At 47.0% G+C, this 25,291-nt stretch overlaps 3 protein-coding genes across 15 annotated transcripts in view; 1 reads left to right on the top strand and 2 right to left on the bottom strand.

The window, feature by feature from the left end:
• Positions 1-202: 202 nt before the first annotated feature.
• On the bottom strand, positions 203-3,030 carry LOC112648899 (glycosylated lysosomal membrane protein). 2 transcript variants are annotated; one of them, XM_025430851.3, is made up of 6 exons: positions 2,865-3,028; positions 2,185-2,442; positions 1,802-2,002; positions 1,466-1,684; positions 788-1,044; positions 203-679 (listed from the first exon to the last, which is right to left on the bottom strand). In XM_025430851.3, the coding sequence occupies exons 1-6, from the start codon at positions 2,982-2,984 to the stop codon at positions 514-516; spliced, it is 1,221 nt and encodes a 406-aa protein (XP_025286636.1). In that variant the 5' UTR covers positions 2,985-3,028; the 3' UTR covers positions 203-513. The 2 variants fall into 2 exon arrangements, with proteins under 2 accessions (XP_025286636.1, XP_025286637.1); XM_025430852.2 differs by lacking the exon at positions 788-1,044 and having other exon boundaries at positions 485-679; positions 2,865-3,030.
• Positions 3,031-6,935: 3,905 nt separating this feature from the next.
• CCT3 (chaperonin containing TCP1 subunit 3) lies at positions 6,936-24,571 on the bottom strand. 3 transcript variants are annotated; one of them, XM_025430833.3, is made up of 14 exons: positions 24,382-24,571; positions 22,482-22,543; positions 21,393-21,443; positions 21,242-21,304; positions 19,794-19,890; positions 15,016-15,133; positions 13,304-13,490; positions 12,260-12,409; positions 10,960-11,092; positions 10,697-10,778; positions 9,498-9,678; positions 8,042-8,287; positions 7,643-7,774; positions 6,936-7,274 (listed from the first exon to the last, which is right to left on the bottom strand). In XM_025430833.3, exons 1-14 carry the CDS (start codon positions 24,410-24,412, stop codon positions 7,170-7,172), a joined length of 1,638 nt encoding a protein of 545 aa, XP_025286618.1. In that variant the 5' UTR covers positions 24,413-24,571; the 3' UTR covers positions 6,936-7,169. The 3 variants fall into 3 exon arrangements, with proteins under 3 accessions (XP_025286618.1, XP_025286620.1, XP_025286619.1); XM_025430835.3 differs by lacking the exon at positions 22,482-22,543 and having other exon boundaries at positions 24,382-24,528; XM_025430834.3 differs by lacking the exons at positions 21,242-21,304; positions 21,393-21,443 and having other exon boundaries at positions 24,382-24,546.
• The window catches only part of RHBG (Rh family B glycoprotein), a 28,852-nt gene continuing 27,206 nt past the window's right edge, over positions 23,646-25,291 (top strand). The window contains exon 1 of one of the 10 annotated variants that reach the window (XM_049112551.1): positions 23,646-24,333. Coding sequence is in view for 4 of the 10 variants with exons in the window: in XM_049112554.1 (XP_048968511.1) it covers positions 25,111-25,233 (123 nt within the window). In the remaining 6 variants the exon portion in view is untranslated. Of the gene's footprint in view, positions 24,334-24,677; positions 25,234-25,291 lie in introns of those variants that run through there. The other 9 variants (XM_049112547.1, XM_049112545.1, XM_049112548.1 and 6 more) reach the window with 9 other exon arrangements.

The following is a 25,291-nucleotide window of genomic DNA, read 5'->3' as shown; positions in this document are numbered from 1 at the left end:
TTGACCCCCACTCTCAGGTGTCTGTCCCTCGTCTGACCCAGAGAGCACCAGAAGCTGCTGCCCCGTTGGTGGGAGAGGAGTGTCTGCCTGGTGACGAGAAAGGGGCGCACCAGGGGAGACATGTCTACCATGCCCACATCTCAGCCTCTGGTTCCTGGAACCAGCCTAACACCTGCCCACAACATCCACACTGAGACAAGCACCAGGGAGAAAATAAGTCTATTTTGTGCCTTCTGGGGCAGCCAACCAATCAGAAGGCCTTTGATTTATGTCTGTGAGTCTCATGCCAGGAAAATGGTGGAAGGGCAGAGGAGTATCACTAAGGGACCCCCCCCCACCTCTAGCAATCACCCTGTTGCTGGTCCCTCCTGAGAGTATGATGGAAGCCCCGCCTGGGGGTTCCCTGAGGTTTTGCAGAAAAGCAAGATGGGAGAAGGGAGCAGCTAACCCTTCAACTGGCAGACCAGCAACACAGGCCCACTAGTTAATGTCCCGTCCTCCAGAGAGTGGGCCTCAGTTTATAGGCTGGTATTGGGAGCACTGCTTGTGCCACAGCAGCAGAAATATGCCTCCTGCCAGCAGCATGAGCCCTGGAGCACCCAGGGCCACTGCCATGATGCCTAGGATTAACGGGGACAAGGCGTCCACTGGAGGGGTGCCCACACCCAGGAGCATTGACCTAGGGCAGGGAGAGTGAGAAAGACAGGTAAGTAGGTTAGGCAGGAAGACCAGGAAGCCAGGCACCCCCACGTCCACTCCCAAAGCCCCAGCCTGCCCCGGCCCTCACCAACTGAGATAGTATTCGTCCCAGTAGCCGGGGCCTGTAGGAGCCCCAAATGTCAAGTTGAAGGCACAGAAGTCAGTCTGGGGCCCAAAGAAGGCTCGGACGATGGGAGACTGGGGAAGAAGGTATGCCAAGGTGGGGCGAAGAGGGGAAGCTTGGCAGGGCAGGGATGATTCCCGGCCCCTCTGCCTCTGGGCAAAAGCCACTGGCCGCCACTGCATGAAGCCCGAGGGCAGGGAGCCCCACAGCAGCTGGTCCAACTGGGAGAAAAACAACAGGATGAGGAGGACCAACCTTTGCCCACCCTCCAGTTCCTCCACCCTTCCCGGCCTCCCAAATGTTACCAACTGTCCAAAGGCCTAGGCTGCCCCCAAGGCTGCTTACATAGGGCCTCTGCCCCTCCTCTGTAGAAAGAGAGGTGGCTCGGGAACACTGGGTCCTTTCCCAGCCCTGACGTCCATAAGCCTATACTCAGCTCACAGCCCCAGGTCCCCAGGCTCCCCCAACCCCCGGCCCCCAGGCCTGGCTGCCTTTTGTCTTCCCCACTGAAGGCAGAGGCTGGGTCAGCACAGTGGCCAGCATTTGAATGAGCTGAATGGCACCACTAGTTGGTAACTGGTTACATGGTTCTTTGAAGTCCTACCATCCCCCACCCATCCGCCTCTCCGCCTGAAGACTGACCTTGAAGACTGCAGGTGCATATTCATCATCAATGGAGCGCTGCTCCTGCACTGAGGGGCAGTCGGGGGCCTGGCCCAAGGTGGCTACCTCCAGCCCAAACAGGGAGCGGTTTCCCCGGGGATAGGCCCCAAACAGGGCCACCTCTAGCTGGCAGGTGTCTGCTGAATGCAGGAGGCGCGGGGCTTGGGCTGGGCGGCTGGATCTGGTGAAAGCCTGCACCTGGGATGGGGGAAGCGGGCGAGGCATGGGAAGCAGGGACCTGCCTGTATGTGAAGGCCACCACCCCCACCCTCAGAAAACAGCCTTTGGTGTTCCTCTCATTCCCCACACCCTTACCCTGAAGGCCAGGCTGCCATTGGCAAAGGCCCCAGCGGGGTCCTGAATGGGGCGGCCTCGAAATGTGGCGCTCAGGGTAGCGAGATCCAATGAGTCAGTGATGTTGTTCCAAGAGAACTCCGCCAGGGAATACGGGGGATACGGTTTTCCCGGAGGCTTGGCTGACGCCTCAGATGTGTTGGCACTGTCAAATTCAAACAGCTGGCAGGCAGGGTGAGATGGGACAGGAGTTGCCTGAGTCTAGCTACCCCCAGAGCCACCCCCGCCCCATGGCTCCTATGCTTGACTCTACTTCCCATACCCTGGTCTTCGGTCCCCACCTTGGGCCCGGGTGAACCCTCTGCTCAGCACTCTTCCCCTTTGGCTCTCCCCAACCTCCTCACCCTGGTGAAGACAAGGGCAGAAGAAAACTGGATACTGTTCTTGGGGAGCACCGTCAGGCCCCCGTCAGGCTCAGGGGAAAGCAGGCGGCTCCAGTTGACAGTCAGGGTGCTGTGTGGGGTGTTGGTGGCCACCAGCAGCACTGCCGGTGGCCCCATGCTGCTCCACACATAGTGCAGTGTGGAGTTGCTACCCACTGCCCGGATGTGGAGCAGGTTCGGGGAGGGGTCTCGGCAGTCAGGGATGACCTCCAGAGACACCTGGAATACGGCATAGTGGAGGGTCAAGGGAACGAGGTCAGGAAAGAGGCACAGGACAGAGCAGCTGGGGAACAATGGGGAAAGGCAAGAGACGCGGTGTGGGAACTCGGGCATCTGGTTTGAGGCGCAGGCATCGGCTGGAGGGATGTGGCCTGGAGAGCCGGCCAGAGCCACAACCACCCTGACTCCAGCAGGCAGACGAGGATACGGGGCCAGGGGTGAGAAGCAGCCCAACTCTTGCTGGACCTGGGTCACTCAGGGCTGAGTCAGGCGCTGGCAGGTGTCCCCTTAAGACAGGGAGCCCGGGAGTCCCCCTCGTCCACAATCCTGTCCCAGGGCCCTGGCGGTGCCCCACCAGCCCTGCCGCTTGGGTGCCTCCCAGGGTAGCATTTCCAGGAACACCTACTGCTCTAGCCCCTCACCTGGCGAGTTTCCTCCCCCAGCAGGCCAAACGGGGCTGCAGACAGCAGCTGAATCAGGAGGAGCATGGAACTGGGGGCACAACGCCCGCAGCCCCAGCGGGGCCCCTCATGGCGGCACATGAGGCCCCAGTTGCAGAGGGCGGAAGAGACTTGGGAGTCATGTGACTCACACACCCAGCTGACCTCCTTGTGGGGCGGGGCTGCCACCAGCTCTTAAAGAGACAACTCCCTTGAGCCAGTTGAGGTTGGAGAGAGAATATAACCCCAGAAATTAGGAGCTTGTCATCCCCAGCAGGGCTCCAAGCAAGACACCCCAGACTAGACAGGTGCGTAGCCATACGGCCTCTCCTACCCAACTGGCCACACTGGCTACCTGTAATGGCCATGACGTCGGACTCCAAGATCCCAATGATCCCAATAAGCCAACTGTGCTGTAGAGAAGGAAGAGCAGAATCTGCAGAAATTAGGGGTGGGGCGGGGGACAGTATAGCCCAGTTGATTTTGCCAGTTGTTCATATTTATTGAGCCCCTAAGTAATGCAGGTTCCTGTCCCAGAAGAGCTCAGTTTTATTACGGAGAAAAGATACTTCAATAAATAGTTGAGAACACCACATACATTTTGTCAGAGTTCATATCTGGCTGAATAAATCGCTTTGTTGTTCTTGGATGTTTTTGCTTAAAATTATTTTGACTAAAAAACAATTATTTTGACTAATAATAAATGCCTATGACACAAACTTCCTAAGGTAGTGAAAGGGGTCTGTCATCTTTATTCCCCAGCAACCCAGGTCCTGAGACAACTACTGCGTTGGTAATAGTGTCATTCCAATGATGTTCCATGCAGGGGCACCTGGCCTGCTCAGTCGGTAGAGTGTGCGACTCTTGGTCTTGGGGCCTACAGTTCAAGCCCCATGCTGGGCAGAGCCCACTTAATAAAACTAAACCAAAGGCAGCCCGGGTGGCTCAGCGGTTTAGCGCCACCTTCAGCCTAGAGCGTGATCCTGGAGACCCAGGATCGAGTCCCACGTTGGGCTCCCTGCATGGAGCCTGCTTCTCCCTCTGTCTGCATCTCTGCCTGTGTGTCTCTCATGAATAAATAAAATCTTGAAAAAAAAAAAAAAAGATGTTTTGTACACAATGTGTACACACGCACACTGCGTGTGTGCACATATATGTAATACCATGCAATGGAATCCAAACACCCTTCTGCAGTTTGCTTTTCTTTTTCACTTACACATTGAAGACTGTTCTCTGCACCTGGAACTCATTCTCCACTTAAGTATATTACTGCAGGAGGAGGTCCCAGGGATACATTTAACATAACTGTGGTACTTCCCAATTTCCCTTTGAAATGAATCTCTCTGTATGTACAGCATTTCATATACATTTGAATCCAAATATAGAAGATAAGCAGCCAGGATTCAAACTGCCAGGGCAAATTGACCTGTGTATGAGGTCTATTGATGGGCAGGCCACGTACCAGAGGGGCTTCATTAAGTGTTCACACTTACATGCATGTCCCTAACAAGTAATGTTATTAGCTCTGTGTTTGTCACTTCTCTGGAGCTTACACCCTTGGCCTATTATTTCTATGGGCCCTATCTCCTTGACTGCCAAATTCTTTTTGTTGTTTTTTTTAAGATTTTATTCATTTGAGAGAGAGAAAGCATGCATGCACACAAGCTGGGGAAGGGGCAGAGGGAGTGGGAGAAGCAGACTGAGCTGAGCAGGGAGCCTGGGGGTCTTGATCCCAGGACCCTGGGAACACAATCCTGAGCTGAAGGCAGACGCCTAACAGACTGAGCCACTCAGGCGCCCCTTGACTGCCAAGTTTTAAAAGTTCTTTAAAGAGAGATGCCTGGATGGCTCAGTGGTTGAGTGTCTGCCATCAGCTCAAGGTGTGATCCTGGGGTCTGGGATCGAGTCCTGCATTGGGCTTCTTACAGGGAGCCTGCTTCTCCCTCTATGTCTCTGCCTGTCTCATAAATAAATAAAATCTCAAAAAAAAAAAAGTTTTGTTTTTTTTTTAGATTTTATTTATTAATGTGAGACACACACAGAGAGGGAGAGAGGGACAGAGAGACAGAGACACAGGCAGAGGGAGAAGCAGGCTCCATGCAGGGAGCCTGATGTGGGACTTGATCCCGGGTCTCCAGGACCACGCCCCAGGCTGCAGGCGGCACTAAACCGCTGCGCCGCCAGGGCTGCCCTCAAAAAAAATTTCTTTAAAGAAATTACTTTTTGTATTGGAACAAATATCACCGCATCTGCAACCCCCTACTTCCTGTTTGTTGTTTTCACAATGCAAATTTTTATTTTCTCCCACTCTGATATAGTAAAAAATGTCATGTGTTCTAGTTTCACTTTCTTGTATCAGAATCTTTCAGCTGCCTGGAACTAATTTTGCAAACAGTGGATGAAGTAGGGACCCAATTTCATTTTTCCCCCAAACGGCTACTCTAGGATGAACTCAAGTTTTCTCAAAAAACTTTTTTGAGACAAGTACTTGTATCATCTGAGGTATCAACTTTGGGAACTGACTGGGGGAAATAGAAACAAGAGTCTTGCCTAAGTAGAGGGAGCTAGGGTAATCAGGGATTCAAGCCTCCCCACCACCCAAGAAACGCTGCTTTATAGGAGGAAATCCAGGAGTCTGACAGGGAGGACCATGAGCAAAGTCAAGCAGGTGGCAAAACTGGGTTCCCAGGACCACAAAGTACAGAGATTGAGGCATCCCATAATCACCATGTTCACTTCCAGCCCAGAAAGTTAGAAGGGGCTCTCAAAGCCAAAGGGGTGTGTAATGATGGAAGTCGCCAGGAGACAGGCACACAGAGAGGCTCTGACCACAGCAGGAAGGCTACCACACATCCACCCAGCATTCATTTACCCCCTGCCTGACTGGTAGAACCGCAGCCAGAGTGGACATGGGGGAAATCACAAACGGGAGGAAGAATACACAGGGTCTTTGTGTTTTTCTTCAAAACCTAGTTCACTTATCTCTTCTCTAAGGTCTTGGAGCTCTGAAGGGATGATTAATGAGGTAGAGGTGGGCTTACTTCAGAGCCTTTGGACAGGGGGAAGATCAAAGACCTCGAGCAGCTGAGCAGGGCGCTGGGCCACGGGTGCGGACAGACCAGAGGCTTCCAGAGCCCCCTGCACGCCTCATGCAGCGAGCACAGCCTGAGAGCTTGGCTCCTGGAGGCAGATCGCCCACACAGGAATCCAGTCTGCCACTTCCCAGCCCTGTGACCCTTACACAACTTTATCTGCACCAGATAGATGCCCCATGGCAATATGGGGGGATACTACCCATCTTAAGTGTCATCATGAAGACTAATATGTGCACAGTAACTAGAATGTTTATCATACAGGAAGCTCCATGTGCTATTATGATCCTACCTAGTATTCAACTTAATATGACCAAGTCCGGAGATCAGGAAGGAGATAAAGTCTAATTGTATGAATCATAAGGACAAAGGGGGTGTGGAGGGCCCAGGAGCTAAGAGGAAGGACACTGAAGAAATCACAGGCTGGCCCCACCTGACCTCCAGCATCCCATGGCCATTATTTTTCTCCTTTGATAAAAACAAAGCAGAGAATGAGATTAAACCTTCTATTTCTGCCTGTGACACAAGCAGGCCAGAGTACAGACTGCAGTCAGGAAGAACAGGGGAGGAAGCATTCCAGGTAAGATGGGAAGGATACAATAGAAAATACACATGTTCTATGTTATTTAGGACAAATGCCTGAGCCCTAGCACATACTGGGTGTTGCTCTATTCACAACCACAGATGGGGAACACCCATGGTCTGGACAGGTTCCTCCTGTTCTTTGGGTGGTGAATACGAAGCAGTGCTTCTTCAAGTTTTAAAGTATGAACCTCTGAATTCTGAGAGAACCAAGAGTGTCTCCCATCAGCAACTACTGAGAAGTCTGAAATACACCTCTAGGGAGGCAGGTACTTACCTCATTCCCATCTCCCTTCCTCCCCAGCAAAATCTTCTGTCTCGTGTCTCTTTGCCAGGAGGCAGAGATGTGAACCAACGTTGAAAAACACATACCACCATCTCAAATGACTTAGATTTAATCAACGGAAGCAAACTACATTAAATGGAAAGCTTACAATAGAGAAGAATTATATGTCAGTGCCTTTTGCAAACTGAGCTACCACAGGAAGAGGCCAGGGCTGCCCCTCAACCTGATCCCTTCCAAACAGAGACGTCCACAGTGTCCCTGGCAGTCTGGCTCAGGGAAGAGGAAGCCTCTGCCGGCTCTGTGCGTTGAGGTCACCTTGCCCTTCACTCACTCCTGGCCAGCGTCAGGAGTCCCGCCTTGCCGGCTCTGGTCGTCACCCTTCTTTTTGTGGCCTGAGACAATGTCATCAATCCGCAGCAGGAGAACTGCCGTCTAGGGAAAAACCACAGCCCCAAAGAGGTCAGCAGAGAAAGGAAGAACACTTGTTTTCTTTAAAACCTAGCTCCTCCTACATAATTAGCATTTTATCTGAGATCTGCCTTTTCAGAGCCTTGCCTGTAAAAAGCCTTGCCTGCTTTTACAGAGCCTTGCCTGTAAAATGCACCTCTCCCTCAGCAAGCAATGCATATCTGCTATTACCTTGCTTTTTGCATGAGCTGGAAGTTAAGTAGGGGAACAGATTCCCTAGGAGATCTGAGAACATTCTGCCTCTGTACCCTTCCCTTCAAGACTGAGCCCAACACCCTGGTCTCTGGTTATCTGTAAATAAACAGCACAGCGTAGGTTTCAGGGTGCCTCACCTCTACTGCTGTCTTGTATGTCTGCAGCTTTACAGCCAGTGGTTCCCAGATGCCCAGTTCTTTCATGTCTACCAAGGTACCTGTCTCACCGTTTACACCCCATGTCTCACAGTTCTCCTGAGTGTGCTTGGCCTGTAGTTGGAAGAAGCATCAACAGTTCAAGGCAAAAACAGAACGAGGAAGCGGGCAGGGAACATGAAGGTAATAAACCAAGAACAATGAAATGAAAAAAGGTGATGACAATGACAGCAAATAGGTGGCATGCTCAGAGAGAGGACACTAGAAGGCCTAAGCTGTCAGGAAAGCCTGATGCACGACGTGAACCATCCTCTTAAACCATCCTGGTGGAGGTCAGCTTTCCCCACCCCATCAAGAGCAAAAGCATGGGAAGGAACTCACCCGAAGGGAGGTAAGCAGACGAATGGTGCTGGCCCCACAGTTCTGGATTAGGGTGCGAGGGATGACCTCTAAGGCCTGAGCAACAGCCCTGTACGGCCACTGTTCCACACCAGTCATGGCCTTCGATTTTTCTGTCAAGGCATGGGCCACAGCCATTTCAGAGGCCCCACCTCCTGGAACCAGCTGGGGGTCCAAGAGGACATTACGGCACACCTGCATGGCATCCTGGAGGTTGCGTTCCACTTCCTTGGGAAAGCAAACAGACTATGTGAAGCCAAAGCTCAATGACTCAGGAATATATCAGAGGCACTGAAGGGCTTCCTAACTGCCAAGTTTGGTAAACCATCAAAATCAAACTAGGAAAGGCCCTTGGAACCCTTGTGGGGCAGGGCAGATACCCTTTACTTTGGAAAAACACATGAATTATAACTGCACAAGAGGGCCAGGGGGCAGGCGTGTCACTCTGTGAAGTCTGGCTAGACAGAGCACTACCCCATTTTGACCCATCCCAACTGTGTTCGCTTAAGAGGCTGCGTGGTGTAGTTACTAGCTGTGCATCTTTGGGTACTTAACCTGAGGAAAAAAAGTGGTATTTACAATGTCAACTTAAAAAATAAGGAAACAGTGGTTGCTGGGGAAATGATGAGTCATTGTTCAATAGGTATAATGTCTGTTTTGCAAGATGAAAAGGTCCTGAGATCTATTGCCCAAGAACGTGAATGCGTAGGCTTAAAAATTAATATGGTAAATCATACTTTTAACAATTAAGAAATTGTTCTTTATATATATATATATATATATATATATATATATTTTTAAAGATTTTATTTATTCATGAGAGACAGAGAGAGGGAGAGAGGGAGAGAGGGAGAGAGAGACAGAGACACAGGCAGAGGGAGAAGCAGGGAGCCTGATGTGGGACTCGATCCCAGGTCTCCAGGATCACACCCTGGGCCGAAGGCGGTGCTAAACCGCTGAGCCACCCGGGCTGCCCAAGAAATTGTTTTTTATTTTATTTTATTTTAATTTTTATTTATTTATTCATGAGACACAGAGAGAGAGAAGTAGGCTCCATGCAGGGAGCCCGATGTGGGACTCAATCCCAGGTCTCCAGGATCACACCCCAGGTGAAAGCAGCGCTAAACCGCTGAGCCACCGGGGCTGCCCAAGAAATTGTTCTTTAAAAAAAAAAAAGATTATGTGTTTGTATGTATGTAATCTAACCAAAGTGGAACTCGAACTCATGACCCCAAGATCAAGAGTTGAATGCCTTACTGACTGAGCAAGCCAGGTGTCCCTAAAACAACTGTTTTTAATTTTTAAGAAATGGTATTTGTGACCACATATCAAAAATTAAATAGCTATGAATGGGCAACAGGAGAATTTTAGGTCTTCTGGGACTCTCAAGAAATGAAAGGACCTGGTCCATGCAGTCACACTTCTAAGGTAGACTCACCGAGAGAACCTCTTTGCTGGCTCCGCGGAGGAGAATGGTACATGCCTTGGGGTCTTTGCACTCAGTGATGAATGTAAAGTACTCATCTCCAATTTTCTTGATTTCCAACACGCCTGCTCCTGTCCCAACATCATCTTCTCTCAGCTCTTCTGGCCGGCTAACTATCCGGGCCCCACAGGCTCTATTGATTAGATTGGGGGCAGGTGATTTTAGATACTTTTATGCTTCCTCCTAGTCCCTAGGGTCTGTGGCTGGGAATAAGGCCAAAAGTGGATTGCTGGAAACACTGCTATGTAACTTGGGAGGTCTTGGCTGCCTGGGGAGATAGATTTCCAAACATGTACAGGGAAGTTTCCTTACACTAACAAGTCTTTACAAATGAATGTGTATATCCCTAGAGCAACTTCTATAACCAAATGCAGTTTAATTCAATATTTTGTGGATACTAAAAGCTGGACAAACGAGTTCTCGGGCATATCTAATATGCATACGACCACATAATGGTCTTTCTTAGATAGAATTTGTCCCATACTGCCCAGAGCTCAAGGCCAGTGACAGAATTGTACTACAGACAACGCAAAAATCAAGCAAGGAGGAAAATAAGTACATTAGTGTATGTCTAACTCAATTTCATTGAACAAAACTAATTTGTCACTTTTTCCCCACTCGTGGGCATGCAATCAACCATTTGTACCCATATATGCCCAAAGCCATTTCCGAACTAGCGAAGTATAAAATTCGACTTGGATTGGATATATGCTATTGGGACAGACTTCTCTTTTTAAGATAAAAATTAGTATTAAAAATGAATGGTATGTGAACACAGACATCAAGAATGCAACCTAAAATGCATGAACAACAGCTAAAGATACAATCAAGGAAATTAATTGATGCTTGTGCTCTATTCTGAGCTAGTTAAATAGACTAAAGCAGACCCCAAGGTAGGGACCACAGATGGTTAATCACGAGCGGATCACTACTGGCTAGTGGCAGTATAAAAGAGACTCTTGCAGTAGATAACTTCAACTGGAGATTCTCTGAAGAGGGTACACAACAGCTAAACCCAGGGCATTCCCACCTGTACCAGGTTTGGCTGTGTCCTGTATTAAACATTTTCAGATAATGATCATTGCATTAGAAAGCTCCAAAAAGAAAAATACATGGGAAGGAAGAATCTTATTTTTATGTGGCCTACTCACCGAGCAATGCGATTATTGTCGGTCTTCCGGACTCTGCGGATTGCTGTGATATTGGCCCGCATGAGGTAGTGCTGAGCTAAATCTGTAAACCCAAGAGTAGAGGTATCAAACTAGAAGTCAGAATTCCTGGTTTCTGAACCGGGTTTCATCCTCACTGTACCCTAACCATCACATGTTTATTATGCTGTTCATGCCCAAGGGGTAAGGGGTCAACCCATCCTCTTCTACCTCAAAAGGAGGATGGGAAAAGAATGGAGTCCTACCTGAAATGCCCTTTTCTGTGATGACCACATCAGGCTTCAGATGGATAATGTCCTCACAGAGCTGCTGTATGTACTCTTCTTCCATCTGAAGGATTCGTGTGAAATCTTCCTCTCTTGTGATCTCAATGTCAGTCTATGTGGTGAAGAAAGTCATGGACTTTTTTTTTTTTTTTAATTCATGAGAGACAGAGGCAGAGACATAGGCAGAGGGAGATACAGGATCCATGGAGGGAGCCCGATGTGGGACATGATGTCGGGACTCCAGGATCTCACTCTGGGCCAAAGGCAGGTGCTAGCTAAACCACTAAGCCACCCAAGTGTCCTGAAAATCATGGACTTTAAAAAAAAAAAAAAAAAAAAAAAAACCTGGACAGGTGATGCTCTTCAGGATCATCCCAAGTACCAGGCTCCCCTACCCAGTCCTCTCATGCACCGCAGGAAGTGTCAGAGTCCTGTTAAGCCAGGAGCCCACATCTATGAAGCTAGTTTAGCTCCAGGGTGTCAGCTTAACTCCTTAATTATGCGTTAAATGCAATTCAAAGTCAAAGGCAATCAGTGGAGATTGTGGCCTAAGGTCCCTGAACCTCCATGTAATGTTTCTTCCGTCTTGTCAATGTGAAAATTCTGGGTCTTAATTCTTTCCACATTGAAATAAATCTTGTTCCCAATCCTTATATTAACAAGCTTTAATTACTTTATTATATCCACAGGTAAGAGAGTCTTGTGAACCTCTTCCCTCTGGAAATTCTTTAGCATTTCCAAGCTAAATTAACTCCTACTCTATGTTCTCATACATTAGGAAAAGTGGCATGGTAGTATGGAACTGAAGCCAACAGAGCTGGGTTCAAATACTGATTTGGTCAATACAGTTGTGTTACTCAATTAACCTAACTTCTCTGAGCTTTAGATCCCTCATCTATAAACTGAAGTATTTTTTTAAAGATAGTTATTAATTAATTAGTTGATTAATTAATTATACACAGAGAGAGAGAGAGGGGCAGAGACACAGGCAGAGGGAGAAGCAGGCTCCATGCCAGGAGCCTGATGCAGGACTCGATCCTGGGACTCCAGGATCGCGCCCTGGGCCAAAGGCAGGCACCAAACCACTGAGCGACCCACGGATCCTCTGTAAACTGAAGTATTAACTACATCAAACAGCTCTTGTTAAGAAGCAGAAACTGTATATGAAGATCACTCACAACAGAGCAGACAATGTAATGAACACACCTTTAATTTCCCTTGTCTCTATTAGCAATCAGATTTTCACGCCAACTTCAAGGAAGAGGGCCAGGAACCTTACCTGGCTTTCTCCTTTCTTGTATTCCAGAGAGGAATCCAGAAGCACAATGCGAGGGTTCTTGATATAACGCCGCATTCGTGGATGGGTCACATCTTTGTTAATCATGACTCCTCGTAGGACACACGAGTCTTCGATGATGCCCCCAGGTATCTGAGCAAAAGACCCACTTTCATCCACAACCAAGAGTAAACAGTTTCTCAACTCTTCTCCTGCACACTCATCTTTCCCCAATGAGCACTATTTCAGGTTTCTTTCCCTTTTTTATTTTTATTTTTTTATTTTTTATTTTTTTTATTTTAAATTTTTATTTATTTATGATAGTCACAGAGAGAGAGAGAGAGGCAGAGACATAGGCAGAGGGAGAAGCAGGCTCCATGCAGGGAGCCCAACGTGGGACTCGATCCCAGGTCTCCAGGATCATACCCCAGGCTGCAGGCGGCACTAAACTGCTGCGCCACTGGGACTGCCCTATTTCAGGTTTCTAACATAGCTTTCTTCCTTGAACGTCAAAACAAACATGGTTACAATCACATTTTTCCCCTCTAGGAGGACACACCAATAACGGACCATGACCCCAATCTGAAAAGGTCAGCCCGAGACTAAAAGATTCAGTGATTGAGATTCTCTATTTCCCCAAGATTCTCACAAAATTTTTATACCTAGAGCTCCCCCTACAGGTCACAAGCTATTAATAGTACATTTTGTCCTTAAAGGAGTAGAGATGGAAGAGAGTTCTTTGGGGCTTATTAGCGAGAGTGTAGAGACCTCAATTCATATCCTCACCAAGTGGCAAGTATGTACAAAAATGCACAAACATAGAGACACCAATAAGCCTTTCTGTAGCTTCTGTAAACCTTGGTAGGAACAGCAGCAGAAGTACTATTTTGGGAATGCTTCCTTGGAACTCTCTTTTTCAAGTTTTTGTTTTCTGGGCAGCAAATATTATTCTAACTATAAAGACTTAAGCCTATGTCCTCCACAAGTGGGCTAATTCATACTAGGAAAGAACTTGTCTTCCAAACACACACTGTTTAAAAAGCTTACCTTTTCCACCCTTGCGTATTTCTTGATGTCAATCTCCTTGCGACCGTTCTCCTCAAACTGCACAGTCCTGACAGCATCTAGGGCAATATTGCAAGCCAATGAGGACCACCGACTGATTGCTTTGGTAGTAATAGAGCTGTTGATGATGTTCAGCATCATATCTCGGTTATTGGTGTCAACCGGGGTACTGGAAAGAAGAAACAGGTAGTATGCTCAGTAGAGACCTTGCATATTCAAGAAGTCCCTCCTCTCTAGTGTGGGGATCAGAGTGGGCCAACAGGCAGAACTGTTCATCCCTCTGCCTTTCAGCAAGATTACAACTAACCCATCCCTGAAAGGTGTCTCAAATCCTGGAGTAATCTGTTCTTTTGCCTGACAACCCTCCAGACTATTTGTTTTTTACCTTCTGCTTCAACAAAATAAACTCAACTTTTACAACTTGAGCCAAAACACATTTTGTCTTTGAAACCTTTTCCCATAGCTAACAAATTCTGAGAGTTTATCCCAATGATCACCCTTAATCTGTACTGAACACCTGATTCTCTTCTCTTCTTCTATCCAGCACCTTATTCCATTCCATTGTATATCATATGGTGCTTTCTGTGTCTATGTGCTTGGGTCTTTCCTAACATTCCTAACAGCAGCATACATTAATACGTAATCAGACTGTTTACAATGCTAAAAATGAAGTTGTAGGAGACCTCGGAAACCATCTTGTCCAATTTTCCTATTGCTGAAATCCCTTTTTTAACAACGTAAGGCACACAATTTACTATTACATAATTGTTGAATTACAGATTTCAGGGAAGAACCAATAGCTCTACAAGTATCTAAGATATTTAGACAATTATTGTTTGAAAAGAAAAACTTTCTATCAATTCAGCTCCACAAACTCAATAAATCTTTTGGTTATCTATACATTCTTACACACCTTACTTCATATAAATAACTTCAGGCAAACACTGCATTCCCTACGAGTGCTAGACATGTGTTCTCATATGCTGTTTCTAAATGACAGGCACTACAGTACAGAGCTCATCAAGTTGCTTGAGACTTAGGTACCCAGCGACCCAGTAGAGAACAACATTGTAAGTTCTACGTTTCAAACAAAATTTTTAAATCAAAAGCATTTTGCATTATGTCATCACTTAATATCCTCTGATGTTAGAAGTCCTGCCTTTCCACAGTCGTATCACCACCCTGTTAGTATTCAGCAGACTTGAGGCAAATTCTTCAATTCTGAGATGGGACTCGAAAAGCATTTTCAGCCCCCTTCCTTCTGACCTGAATGGAAAACTGCCGGCTACACTCTCCACAGCATTTTATTAGAACACTGACCGCATCAGTCATGATTGGGAGAACACTTTACTATTAAGTCCTGAATCATTACAGTTACCTAACTCTTCAACTAATTCCACCCGTTGGCATCTAACATTTTCCATGGCAGCACCTAACACAGAAACAAGCAAACAGCACGTAACCAAGAGATATTTTGAAGAACTGTACTGAGTCCCTCTTGTCTACTTTGTATCCTTTGTCATTTTCCAAAATGTTTACATCTCTCATCCTCTGTTGGTTTTGCTCTCCTGTCTCACTCTAGCACAGGACACCAGCGTATAAATTGTGTGATGTGTCTGGCCTTCCTTCATCACCTCAGAACAGATCAGTCTTCCAGGCTCCCCAGAGATGATAGTAACTTCTGATCTCAATACCTGATTTTCTTAAGGGTGCTAATCATATCATCCAATGCCTTGCGGTAAGCACTGATCACCACTGTTGGGTGCATCTGCTGCTCCAGGAAGTGCTCAGCCACAGACAGCATCTCCCCCGCTGAAAAAAGATACACCATAATGGTTTTTAAAAGTACCTGGATTTCAAGGCAACTTCTTTTTCTTTTTTTTAATTTTTTTTTATTATTATTTATGATAGTCACAGAGAGAAAGAGAGAGGCAGAGACATAGGCAGAGGGAGAAGCAGGCTCTATGCACTGAGAGCCCGATGTGGGATTCGATCCCGGGTCTCCAGGATCGTGCCCCGGGCCAAAGGCAGGCGCTTAAACGCTGCGCCACCCAGGGATCTCTCAAGGCAACTTCATTGAGTTTTCAAAATACTATTATCTTTTTTCCTAAAATACTGTCCCAAAAGCTATGCCAATTGGCTGTTAATACTATTCAAATTTTATACTTTATACAAGGGAATTCATAAAAAAAAAAAAATCATCAGACCTATTTTTTTTAAATGGTGGTGTGACAGAAGCCTTTCTTTTATTAAAAGACTTTACCCATTTATTCATGAGAGACAGAAGAGAGAGGCAGAGACATAGGCAGAGGGAGAAGCAGGCTCCATGCAGGAAGGCTGATGTGGGACTCGATCCTGGGACCCCGGGATCACGCCGTGAGCCAAAGGCAGACGCTCAACGGCTGAGCAACCCAGGTGTCCCTCAAATGTTTGAATTCTTGAATACTTTACACCAATTCTAAGTGACCAACGTGTACACTGAAAGATAGTAATTTTATTTATTTTTAAAAGATTTATTCTTTTTTTTTTTAATTTTTTTTTTTTAATTTTTATTTATTTATGATAGTCACAGAGAGAGAGAGAGGCGCAGAGACACAGGCAGAGGGAGAAGCAGGCTCCATGCACCGGGAGCCCGATGTGGGATTCGATCCCGGGTCTCCAGGATCGCGCCCTGGGCCAAAGGCAGGCACCAAACCGCTGCGCCACCCAGGGATCCCAAGATTTATTCATTTTGAGAGGGAGAGCACACGTGCATGTCTGTACTCGCATTCAGGAGAGACAGAAGGGGAGGAGGGGACAAGACTGCACTAAGTGGGGAGTCTGAAGCGGGGCTCAGTCTCACAGCCCTGAGATCATGACCTGAGCTGTAACCAAGAGCCACCAGGTGCCCCCAAAGATAATTAAGCATTTTAAAAGATAATTAAGCATTTTAAAAGATGTTTGAGTAAGTTCACTCAGAAAAGAACATGTACGCCCTGCTAGAGAAGTCAGGATAACTTAAGAAAAATGAGTCTAGGAATGGCAGAGCTACCTAGACATATGGATACTTAACCCATCTAAGCGCTCCAGGAGATTCAACAAAGATTGTTAACTAGAAATTCTGCCTGATGTCTACCGCTCATCTTCTACCAAAAAAGTAAGAAATCATATAAAATCTGTCCTCCCTCTTTCGACTCCAAATTATCTTTCACTCCTCTTCATAAAAATTGGGTCTAAAGTGCTTAGTGGGCACCTAGGTGGCTAAGTCAGCTGTATCTGCCTCTTGGTTTCAACTCAGGTCATGATCTCAGAACTGTGAGATGGAGCCTTGCATTCAGTGGGGAGTCTGTTGAGATTCTCTCCCTTTGCTTTTACTCCTCTCCCCCACTCATGCGGGCTCTCTCTCAAAACTAAAATAACAAAGTGCCTAGTTGGTGGTGACTCCAGTACATCTCCACCCAATTTGATACATTCTAAAAATAACTGAAAATGCCACTTTAAAAGTTCACGTAAGGGATGCCTGGGTGGCTCAGTGGTTGGGCATCTGCCTTTGGCTCAGGGTGTGATCCCGCAGTCCCAGGATCGACTCCAGCATCGGGGCTCCCTGCATGGAGCCTGCTTCTCACTCTGCCTGTCTCACGAATAAATAAAATCTTTAAAAAAAAATTAAATCAGGGGATCCCTGGGTGGCTCAGTGGTTTAGCGCCTGCCTTCAGCCCAGGGCATGATCCTGGAGACCTGGGATCGAGTCCCACGTCGGGCTCCCTGCATGGAGCCTGCTTCTCCCTCTGCCTGTGTCTGCCTCTCTATCTCTGTGTCTCTCATGAATAAATAAAAATCTTAAAAAATTTAAATCAAAGTTCCTATAATAATTCTATTGTATGGATTCTACTTTTAGGCATGTGAGTCAACACTATAAATAGGCATTCCTGGGCAGCCCTGGTGGCTCAGTGGTTTAGCACCACCTTCAGTCCAGGGCCTGATCCTGGAGACCTGGGATTGAATCCCACGTCGGGCTCCCTACGTGGAGCCTGCTTCTCCCTCTGCCTGTGTCTCTGCCTCTCTGTCTCTCGTGAATAAATAATAAAAATCTTAAAAAAAAAAAAAAAAAGAGGCATTCCTTAAAATAGTTCTCATTTCTTTATCAATGTGTTACTGTATGTAGGTTTTTAAAAATGCCTTGATTAAAAAAATTCACCATTGACTTAAAACATATAGAGAAATAAAGGCAATGTTTTCAGAAGTGATTCTCCAAGATCCTATAGAAAATGGGAGATCAGTTATTAAAACTTGTATGGTCACGACTCATTGTCAAGATTCATTTGTCAACTTCATTACTTGCAAAAACGTTATTTGTAAGCCCCAAATCAGCATTGGGGACACTTTCATGGTCACACACATGTGCAGAGGTGGAAAACTCTGAGTCACTCAATACAATGCTCTGCCTTATTTCAGCTGTCATACTTTCCGAGGTATAGTTTCATTTTTGTATTTTTAAAAAAATATTTTATTTATTCATGAGAGAGAGAGAGAGGCAGGCACAGAGACATAGGCAGAGGGAGAAGCAGGCTCCATGCAGGAAGCCTGATGTGGGACTCAATCTTGGGACTCCAGGATTACGCCCCTGGGTCGAAAGCAGGCACTAAACCACTGAGCCACCCAGGGATCCCTCATTTTTGTACATTTTGTTGGTGATTCCACTGTTTGAACTGGCCCCCAAGTGTAGCACTAAAGTACAGTCCAGTTTTCCTAAGTGCAAGAAGACTGTGTGTACCTTACAGAGCAAACAGCACATTATATAAGCTTCATTCAGGCATTTGTTACGATGCTACCGGCCTTGAGTTCAGTGTTAGTGAATCAGCAACATATTTTACATAAGGTGTTTTTATTTATTCATTCATTCATTTATTTTTATTTATTTTTTAAAAAAGATTTTATTTATTCATGAAAGACACACCAAGAGAGGCAGAGACAGAGGCAGAGGGAGAAGCAAGCTCCTTGTGGGGAGCTTCATGTGGGACTCGATCCTCACGTCCTGAGCCAAAGGCAGACACTAACCACTGAACCACCAGTCGTCCCAGGTGTTTTTATTTATTTTTAATTTTTTGGTGTTTTTGAAGATTCATTACACACATACCCTGCACGCAGGGGGAGAGGGAAAGAAGTTTCTTTTTTTTTTTTAATTTTTTTAAATTTTTATTTATTTATGAGAGAGAGAGAGAGAGAGAGAGAGAGGCAGAGACATAGGCAGAGGAAGAAGCAGGCTCCATGCACCGGGAGCCCGATGTGGGATTCGATCCCGGGTCTCCAGGATCGCGCCCCGGGCCAAAGGCAGGCGCTAAACCGCTGCGCCACCCAGGGATCCCGGGAAAGAAGTTTCTTAAGCAGACTCCCTGCTTAGCATTGAGCCTGATGCCAGGCCTGATCTCAAGACTCAGGAGATCATGACCTGACCCGAAACCAAGAGTCAGATGTCTAAGCCACACAGAAGCCCCCATAAGGTGTCTTTAAACAAATAGAAAAGGGGCACCCAGCTGGCTCAGTTGGAAAAGCATGTAACCCATGGGATGCCTGGGTGGCTCAGCAGTTAAACATCTGCCTTCAGCCCCATTCCTGGAGACCCAGGATCGAGTCCCACATCAGGCTCTTTGCATGGAGGCTGCTTCTCCCTCTGTGTCTCTGCCTCCTTCTGTCTCTCATGAATAAATAAAAATCTTAAAAAAAAAAAAAAAAAAAGGCACGTAACTCGATTTCAGGGTTTTGAGTTCAAGCCCCATGCTGGGAGTAGAGATTACTTTAAAAAATAAAACAGGGATGCCTGAGTGGCTCAGTGGTTGAACATCTGCCTTTGCCTCAGAGAGGAGTCCCAGGATAGTGTCCCACATTGGGCTCCCTGTATGGAGCCTGATTGTGTCTCTGCCCCTCTGTCTCTCATGAATAAAATAAAATAAAACAAAATCTCACATAAAGTAAGATACAGAGGTGCCCTGACTCTTGGTTTTGACTTGGGTCATGATCTCAGGGTCGTGGGATTGAGCCCCATATGAGACTCCTGTTCAGTGGGGAAGTCTCCTTGGGTTTCTCTCCCTCTGCCTCCTACCCCATGCTCGCTCACGCTCTCTCCAAAATAAATAAAACCAAAGTATGTATTTATCAGAGTATGTGAAGAGGCTGACAGGGGCCTAACCTGTATTTCCCCCAGGAATGACGGTTTAGGATTTGTGGTAGCTTTCTAGAATATAACTTACTGTGAATGACAATAAACCACTATATTTTGTTCAACCAGATTTTTAGTTCATCCTACACTATGAGGAGTGTTTTGTGTTCACTTGGGAGAAAATACACAGGAAATTAGCAAAAAATTACTTAAATATTGTAATTAGTGGATTGGTAACAATTTCCTTCTTAAACTAGAATGCAGATCTACTTTCTGACAAAAACCTTCATGTTTCAATCCAATTTTCTCTATCAACACTGTTCCCTTCTTACTTACCAAGAATAATTACTGATGTGGTCCCATCTCCAACCTCTTCATCCTGTGTCCGGCTAATTTCAATCATGGATTTGGCTGCTGGGTGCTGGACTTGAATCTGAAAAGGAAAATGCAGATTGCCACTGAATCAGCACTACTCAAAGACTTTGGAATCCACTTTCCATGGTCCTAACTCTTGAGCTTCTTACTTCCACACTCACTCCCTTATCTTTATTTTACCAGCTTGAAAGATTTAAAATGGTCCCCAAAATATGTAAATAAATCCTCTTTCCAAGTCTCCTTCTTCTTAGGAAAAAATGCATATGCCAACTTAACCATTAAAGTTTCTCCAAGACAGGGTCCCTGGGTGGCTCAGTGGTTTGGCGCCTGCCTTGGGCCCAGGGTGTGATCCTGGAGACCCGGGATCGAGTCCCACATCGGGTTCCCCGCATGGAGCCTGCTCCTCCCTCCGCCTGTGTCTCTGCCTCTCTCTGTGTGTCTCTCATGAGTAAATAATTATTAAAAAAAAAAAAAAAAAAAAAAAGTTTCTCAAAGACAGATCAGTACTCTCTTAGCTTATTTACAGGGAGCCCCACTGTCATGGTTGCACTGTGTTTTCCAAAAGGACAGCTGAAGTCCTCCTACCTCTGGAAACTGTGAAGGTGAATGTTTTGAAACAGGGTCATTGCAGATATAATTAAGATTAGATCATACAAGGGACGCGTAGGTGGCTCAGTGGTTGAGTGTCTACCTTTGGGTCAGGGCATGATCCCGGGGTTTGGGATTGAGTCCCTCATTGGGCTTCCTACACGGAGCCTGCTTCTCCCTCTGCCTATGTCTCTGCCTCTCTGTCTCTCATTAATAAATAAAATCTTTAAAAAAAATTAGATCATACAAGATTATTACAATAGGCCCTAAACCCAACCACTGTTGTCCTTTTAGAATAAAAGACACGACACAAGAATGGCATATAACATCTGAAAAGGTGACTAAGTCCACAAACCAAGGAATGTCAACCATTATGGTCAACCACGGGATGCAGGAAGCAACAATGATTCTTTCCATGGGATGCCTGGGTGGCTCAGCGGTTGAGTGTCCTCTGCCTTCGGCTCAGGGCGTGATCCCGGGGTCTGGGATCGGGTCCCATATCAGGCTCCTTGTGGGAGGCCTGCTTCTCCCTCTGCCTATGTCTCTGCCTTTCTCTCTGTGTCTCTCATGAATAAATAAATAAAATCTTAAAACAAAGAACAAAAACCAAAACCAAAGATTCTTTCCAAGAGCTTTCAGGAGGAGTAGGGCCCTGCTGACACCTTGATTTCGGACTTCTAGTCTCCAGTCTGTGAGAAAATAAATTTCTTTGTTGAAAGCCACCCACTGTGTAGTAACTTGTTAGAACAGTCCTAAGAAACTAATCATATATATATAACTTTACGGGTCCTTTATAAAATTGCTAGAATAAAAAGTCATACCTCTCGAAGAATGGCATTGCCATCATTGGTCATCACAATGCCTCCCATTGGGTCCAAAAGCATCTAGGGCCAAAGTAAAAGTTATACTTAAGTCTTCCAGATAACAGAAAGGGAAAATCTGTAGTCAATTTTCAGTAAGAGACAGGCCTACCTTCATCATGGACTTGGGTCCCAAACATGTACGGATGATATCTGCAATGGTCTATCAAAAAGAAAATATAATACATGTAACCACCAATCAGATAACCACATGAATGTGTGTGTTAGGAGAAGCCACGTTAGATACAGGAGATTACATGTCCGGATTCTGTTCTCCTCTTCAGGAATGAGTTCAAGGTGGATGCATAAATAATTTTTCACAGGAAAAGAGGGGACATGGCTTCCAGAGCTTCAGTTTCCCATAACTCAGATAACTGGAAGTCCATGTGTTAGTACTTCTTTCCATGACAGTGGCCTCCACACCATGCTAAATCAGCTCCAGGGCTGTTTCATTCTTTCATCCAAACTACATTAACTGAATACCGAGGCAGGATCTACAATGGATGCTAGGGATATAAAAGGGAATACAATCCTTCCCCTAAAGTAACTCCACACATGGTGTGAGACAAACACGAACAGATTATAAAATATACGCTAATAGAATTATGCACAATATGAAAAGACTATTAAGCCTAACTCATTGCGGGAGGGCATCCTACCACCATCAGAGAAATGCCCTCAAAAAAGGCAAGTCAAACTTTTCTTCTGCCTAATTGCAAATGAATACAGAAATACTAGGGAAGGCAGCTGAAAGCAAACTCATCAACGTTAAACTATTTAAAAGATATGCTACTGGGGCACCTGGGTGGCTCAGTTGGTTAAGTGTCTGCTTTCAGCTCCCAGGGTGCTGGGATCAAACCTCACATCGGGTTCCCTGTTTAGCAGGGAGTCTGCTTCTCCCTCTCCCTGTGCTCCTCTCTCCCGCTCCTGCTCTCTCTCTCTCAAATAAATAAATCTAATCTTTATTTAAAAAAAAAAACCATTTTATTTATTCATTCATAGAGACACACACACACACACACACACACACACACAGAGACAGATACAGGCAGAGGGAGAAGCAGGCTCCATGCAGGGAGCCCGACGTGGAACTCGATCCCGGGTCTCCGGGATCACGCCCCAGGCTGGAGGTGGCACTAAATCCGCTGAGCCACCAGGGCTGCCCTAAATCTAATCTTTAAATGAATGAATGATATGCTACCTTGGCGGCATTGATGTTTCCAGATTGAACCTTTCTTCCAGATTCACGCTTTGTGTTCTGGCCTAAAACAGATAAAGTAAAATGTGATAGACCAGGATTCACCCACTGTGTAGCAACTATTTACTCCCTGACCTTTGGAAATAACACACGCACACATGCACACACAGGTTTTACAGATATACAAAGAACAAACCTCAATGAATCCTATGCTCTAGATACATGTAGGTTATTACATATCAAAATACCTTTGAAAACTTAAAAACAACAACAACACTAAAACATGTATTTATGGCTACATTTTTATGTCAACCCCTGGCATACAAACAATCCCTAACGCTTCAACTATGAAACCCTGGTCATCTCTTTCCCACTAACCAAATATTCACGAATTAACAGCAAAGATTCATACTGAGGTCCATAAATGGGCTAGTGGAATGGTAAACTCCTAGAGATTATATGAGAAAATGGGAAGGTACTGCATTCTTGACTGGGAAGAGGATCTATATCCTATTCTCAAAGAGCTGGTAACCTAAAAAAAAGCATCAGTCATTGCTTTCTGTAAAAAAAGGAAGGAGTTTGGGGGTTCTTATTTTCCTATTTGGGCAGGAGGAATTATACTAACCATCCCAGCACAATTACTGATAGCGCCCCCACAGTGTGCTGTGGAATTAGACTGTCCTCTCAGAGTGGCTCAGTTTGCAAGATAATCACTGCATGCTAGGATATAAGTAAGGATGCCTCAGTAACCGCTCTACCATCAGATTTTAACAGGGAGCCTACTCAGTCATAGTCACTAGTGCCAGAAAATAATGAAGACCCAAAAAAGGCTTCACACACAACCACCACTCACCCCTGGGGCCCTCCCAATGGAGACAAGCCAGTGGCTACAACCAAACCGCCGATTTCCCTCCTTCCAAATTACACATTCCCTACAATTTAAATCAGTAAAATTTTCAACCAGTCCCATCAAATCTACACGCTCACAACCCTCAGAATTTAGATTCATGTTTCGAGTAGCAGTAACTAAAATCCTGCACAGACTATTCTGATGGGCTCCTCAGAAAAAACAAAAGACAAAAACAAAAACAAAAACAAAAAACGGGCTTTTTCCCGGTTCAGTAAAAAAAAAAAAAAAAAAAAGTTTTTTTCCCGTGAAAACAGTGATTCCCAGGTACAGGGAAAAGGCATAAAACCGCTTTATTGCATTTTGTATACATAAAACGGTAAGGGAGGAACAAGAGTTTGCAGACGAGGTACAGAAGTTACACGAGGAACGGGAATATCCCAGGAGAAGACAATGGAGCGAATCCTCCTTAGAGAGAAATTCAGGAAAACTCAGTAGGTAGGATCACAGCGCGGAGGACACCGCGGGGCCAATTACATCGAAGCCGGACCCCGCGAAAGGAGACCCCGGGAGGGCGTTACTGAGAAATTACCAGGGCATCGCTCGCTGTGCGCGGACGCCCCCCCCCCCCCGCCCTCGTCGGCAGCGTCCCTACTTCAGTCACTTAAGCCCCCGATCCGACAAGAAAATACTGTCGAGACCCCCGATAAAAACGGAACGCTCGAGCCAGGCGATGTGGCGGGGTCAAGGGCCGGAGCTGGGAGGCCAGGCCTGACCACATCCCGTTCTCCGCGCCCGCACCGAGAACCACGCGAGCAGGGGTGCAGTGGCGGCGGAGGGAGCCCGGGTGCCCGCAGACCAGCGGCCCGGCCCGGCCCAGGCCCTAAGGGAACCGGCTCGGGGCAGAAAGAGGAGAAGGAAAGGGGATTCCGAAACCAACGACGACGGGAAGGCTGCGCGGCAGGACCAGGGCGGGACCGGGCTGGGGCAACACGCCAAAGCGCGGAGGTAAAGGGCGAAAAGAGGCCCCTCCTGCCCCGCCTTCCCCCAACTCACTGAGCACGAGCACCGGACGATGGCCCATCATGGCGGCGCGATGCAGAACCGGGTACCCAGAGCTGGGGCAACCGGCAGAACCTTCTGGAGAGAGAGAACCAGCGAGAAGCCCAGAAAACGCTGCCTCCTCAGGGCTTACACCTAAACCCGCTACCCTCCGGGTCGCTGCCAATCACTGCAGCCAGCTCATTGAGCGGCAAGAAAACCGGCCAATAGGCTTTCTTAGTCCCGCCCTCTACGCAAGAACGGCAGAGCAAGCTAGATAGAGAGCGCACGATGATGGCGAGGGGAGGGCCCGGGCGCTTGCGCAGTAGGGTGGCCGCTCCCGGCCGCGTGCGGCGCGCAGGTCGGCGCAAGCGCGGAGGCTGGGGCAGTTGGCCGCGACGCCACCGCGCATGTGTATCAACCACAAGGGTGGGACCCGGATAGGAGGCTCTCGAGTAACAGCGCTGGTGAAGTCACTGAGCTGGCCCGCGCCTCGGGTCCTTTGGGGGCGATGGTCTCTGTCCAGCCTTAGCTGCGGGAGGGACCGCGGCGCGGCCACTTCGGGAACTTGGTCCCCGGGGCGGTTGAGTGGCAGAGCCCTTCCCGGGGCGCCTCAGCGCGCCCCTCGCCCTCCTCTCGCAGGTGCTTCCCGCAGACGCTGGGGGCGAGCCCGGGGGTTCCTCGCGCAGCCGGGCCGTCTTTCCACGCCGGTACCCCGCGCCCTCCTGCGCTTTCTCTCGGCCCATGACAGGTGATGGGGAGCCAGGCTGCTGCAGTGACCTCAGAGGACAGGAGAAGGGCTGGTGCTGCAGAAGGGAAACATTGAGGGAAGCCCCGTTACTGGGAGACTCTGAAGGTTTGGGCTTAGTTAAGTGACGACTTGCCCAGAAGAGAGGATATAACAGTCAGGGACACCGCTGTTTTC

Source organism: Canis lupus, chromosome 7 (assembly GCF_003254725.2).
Source record: "Canis lupus dingo isolate Sandy chromosome 7, ASM325472v2, whole genome shotgun sequence".
In the NCBI taxonomy this organism is placed as follows: domain Eukaryota; kingdom Metazoa; phylum Chordata; class Mammalia; order Carnivora; family Canidae; genus Canis; species Canis lupus.
This window is presented reverse-complemented; position numbering and strand designations above follow the sequence as displayed.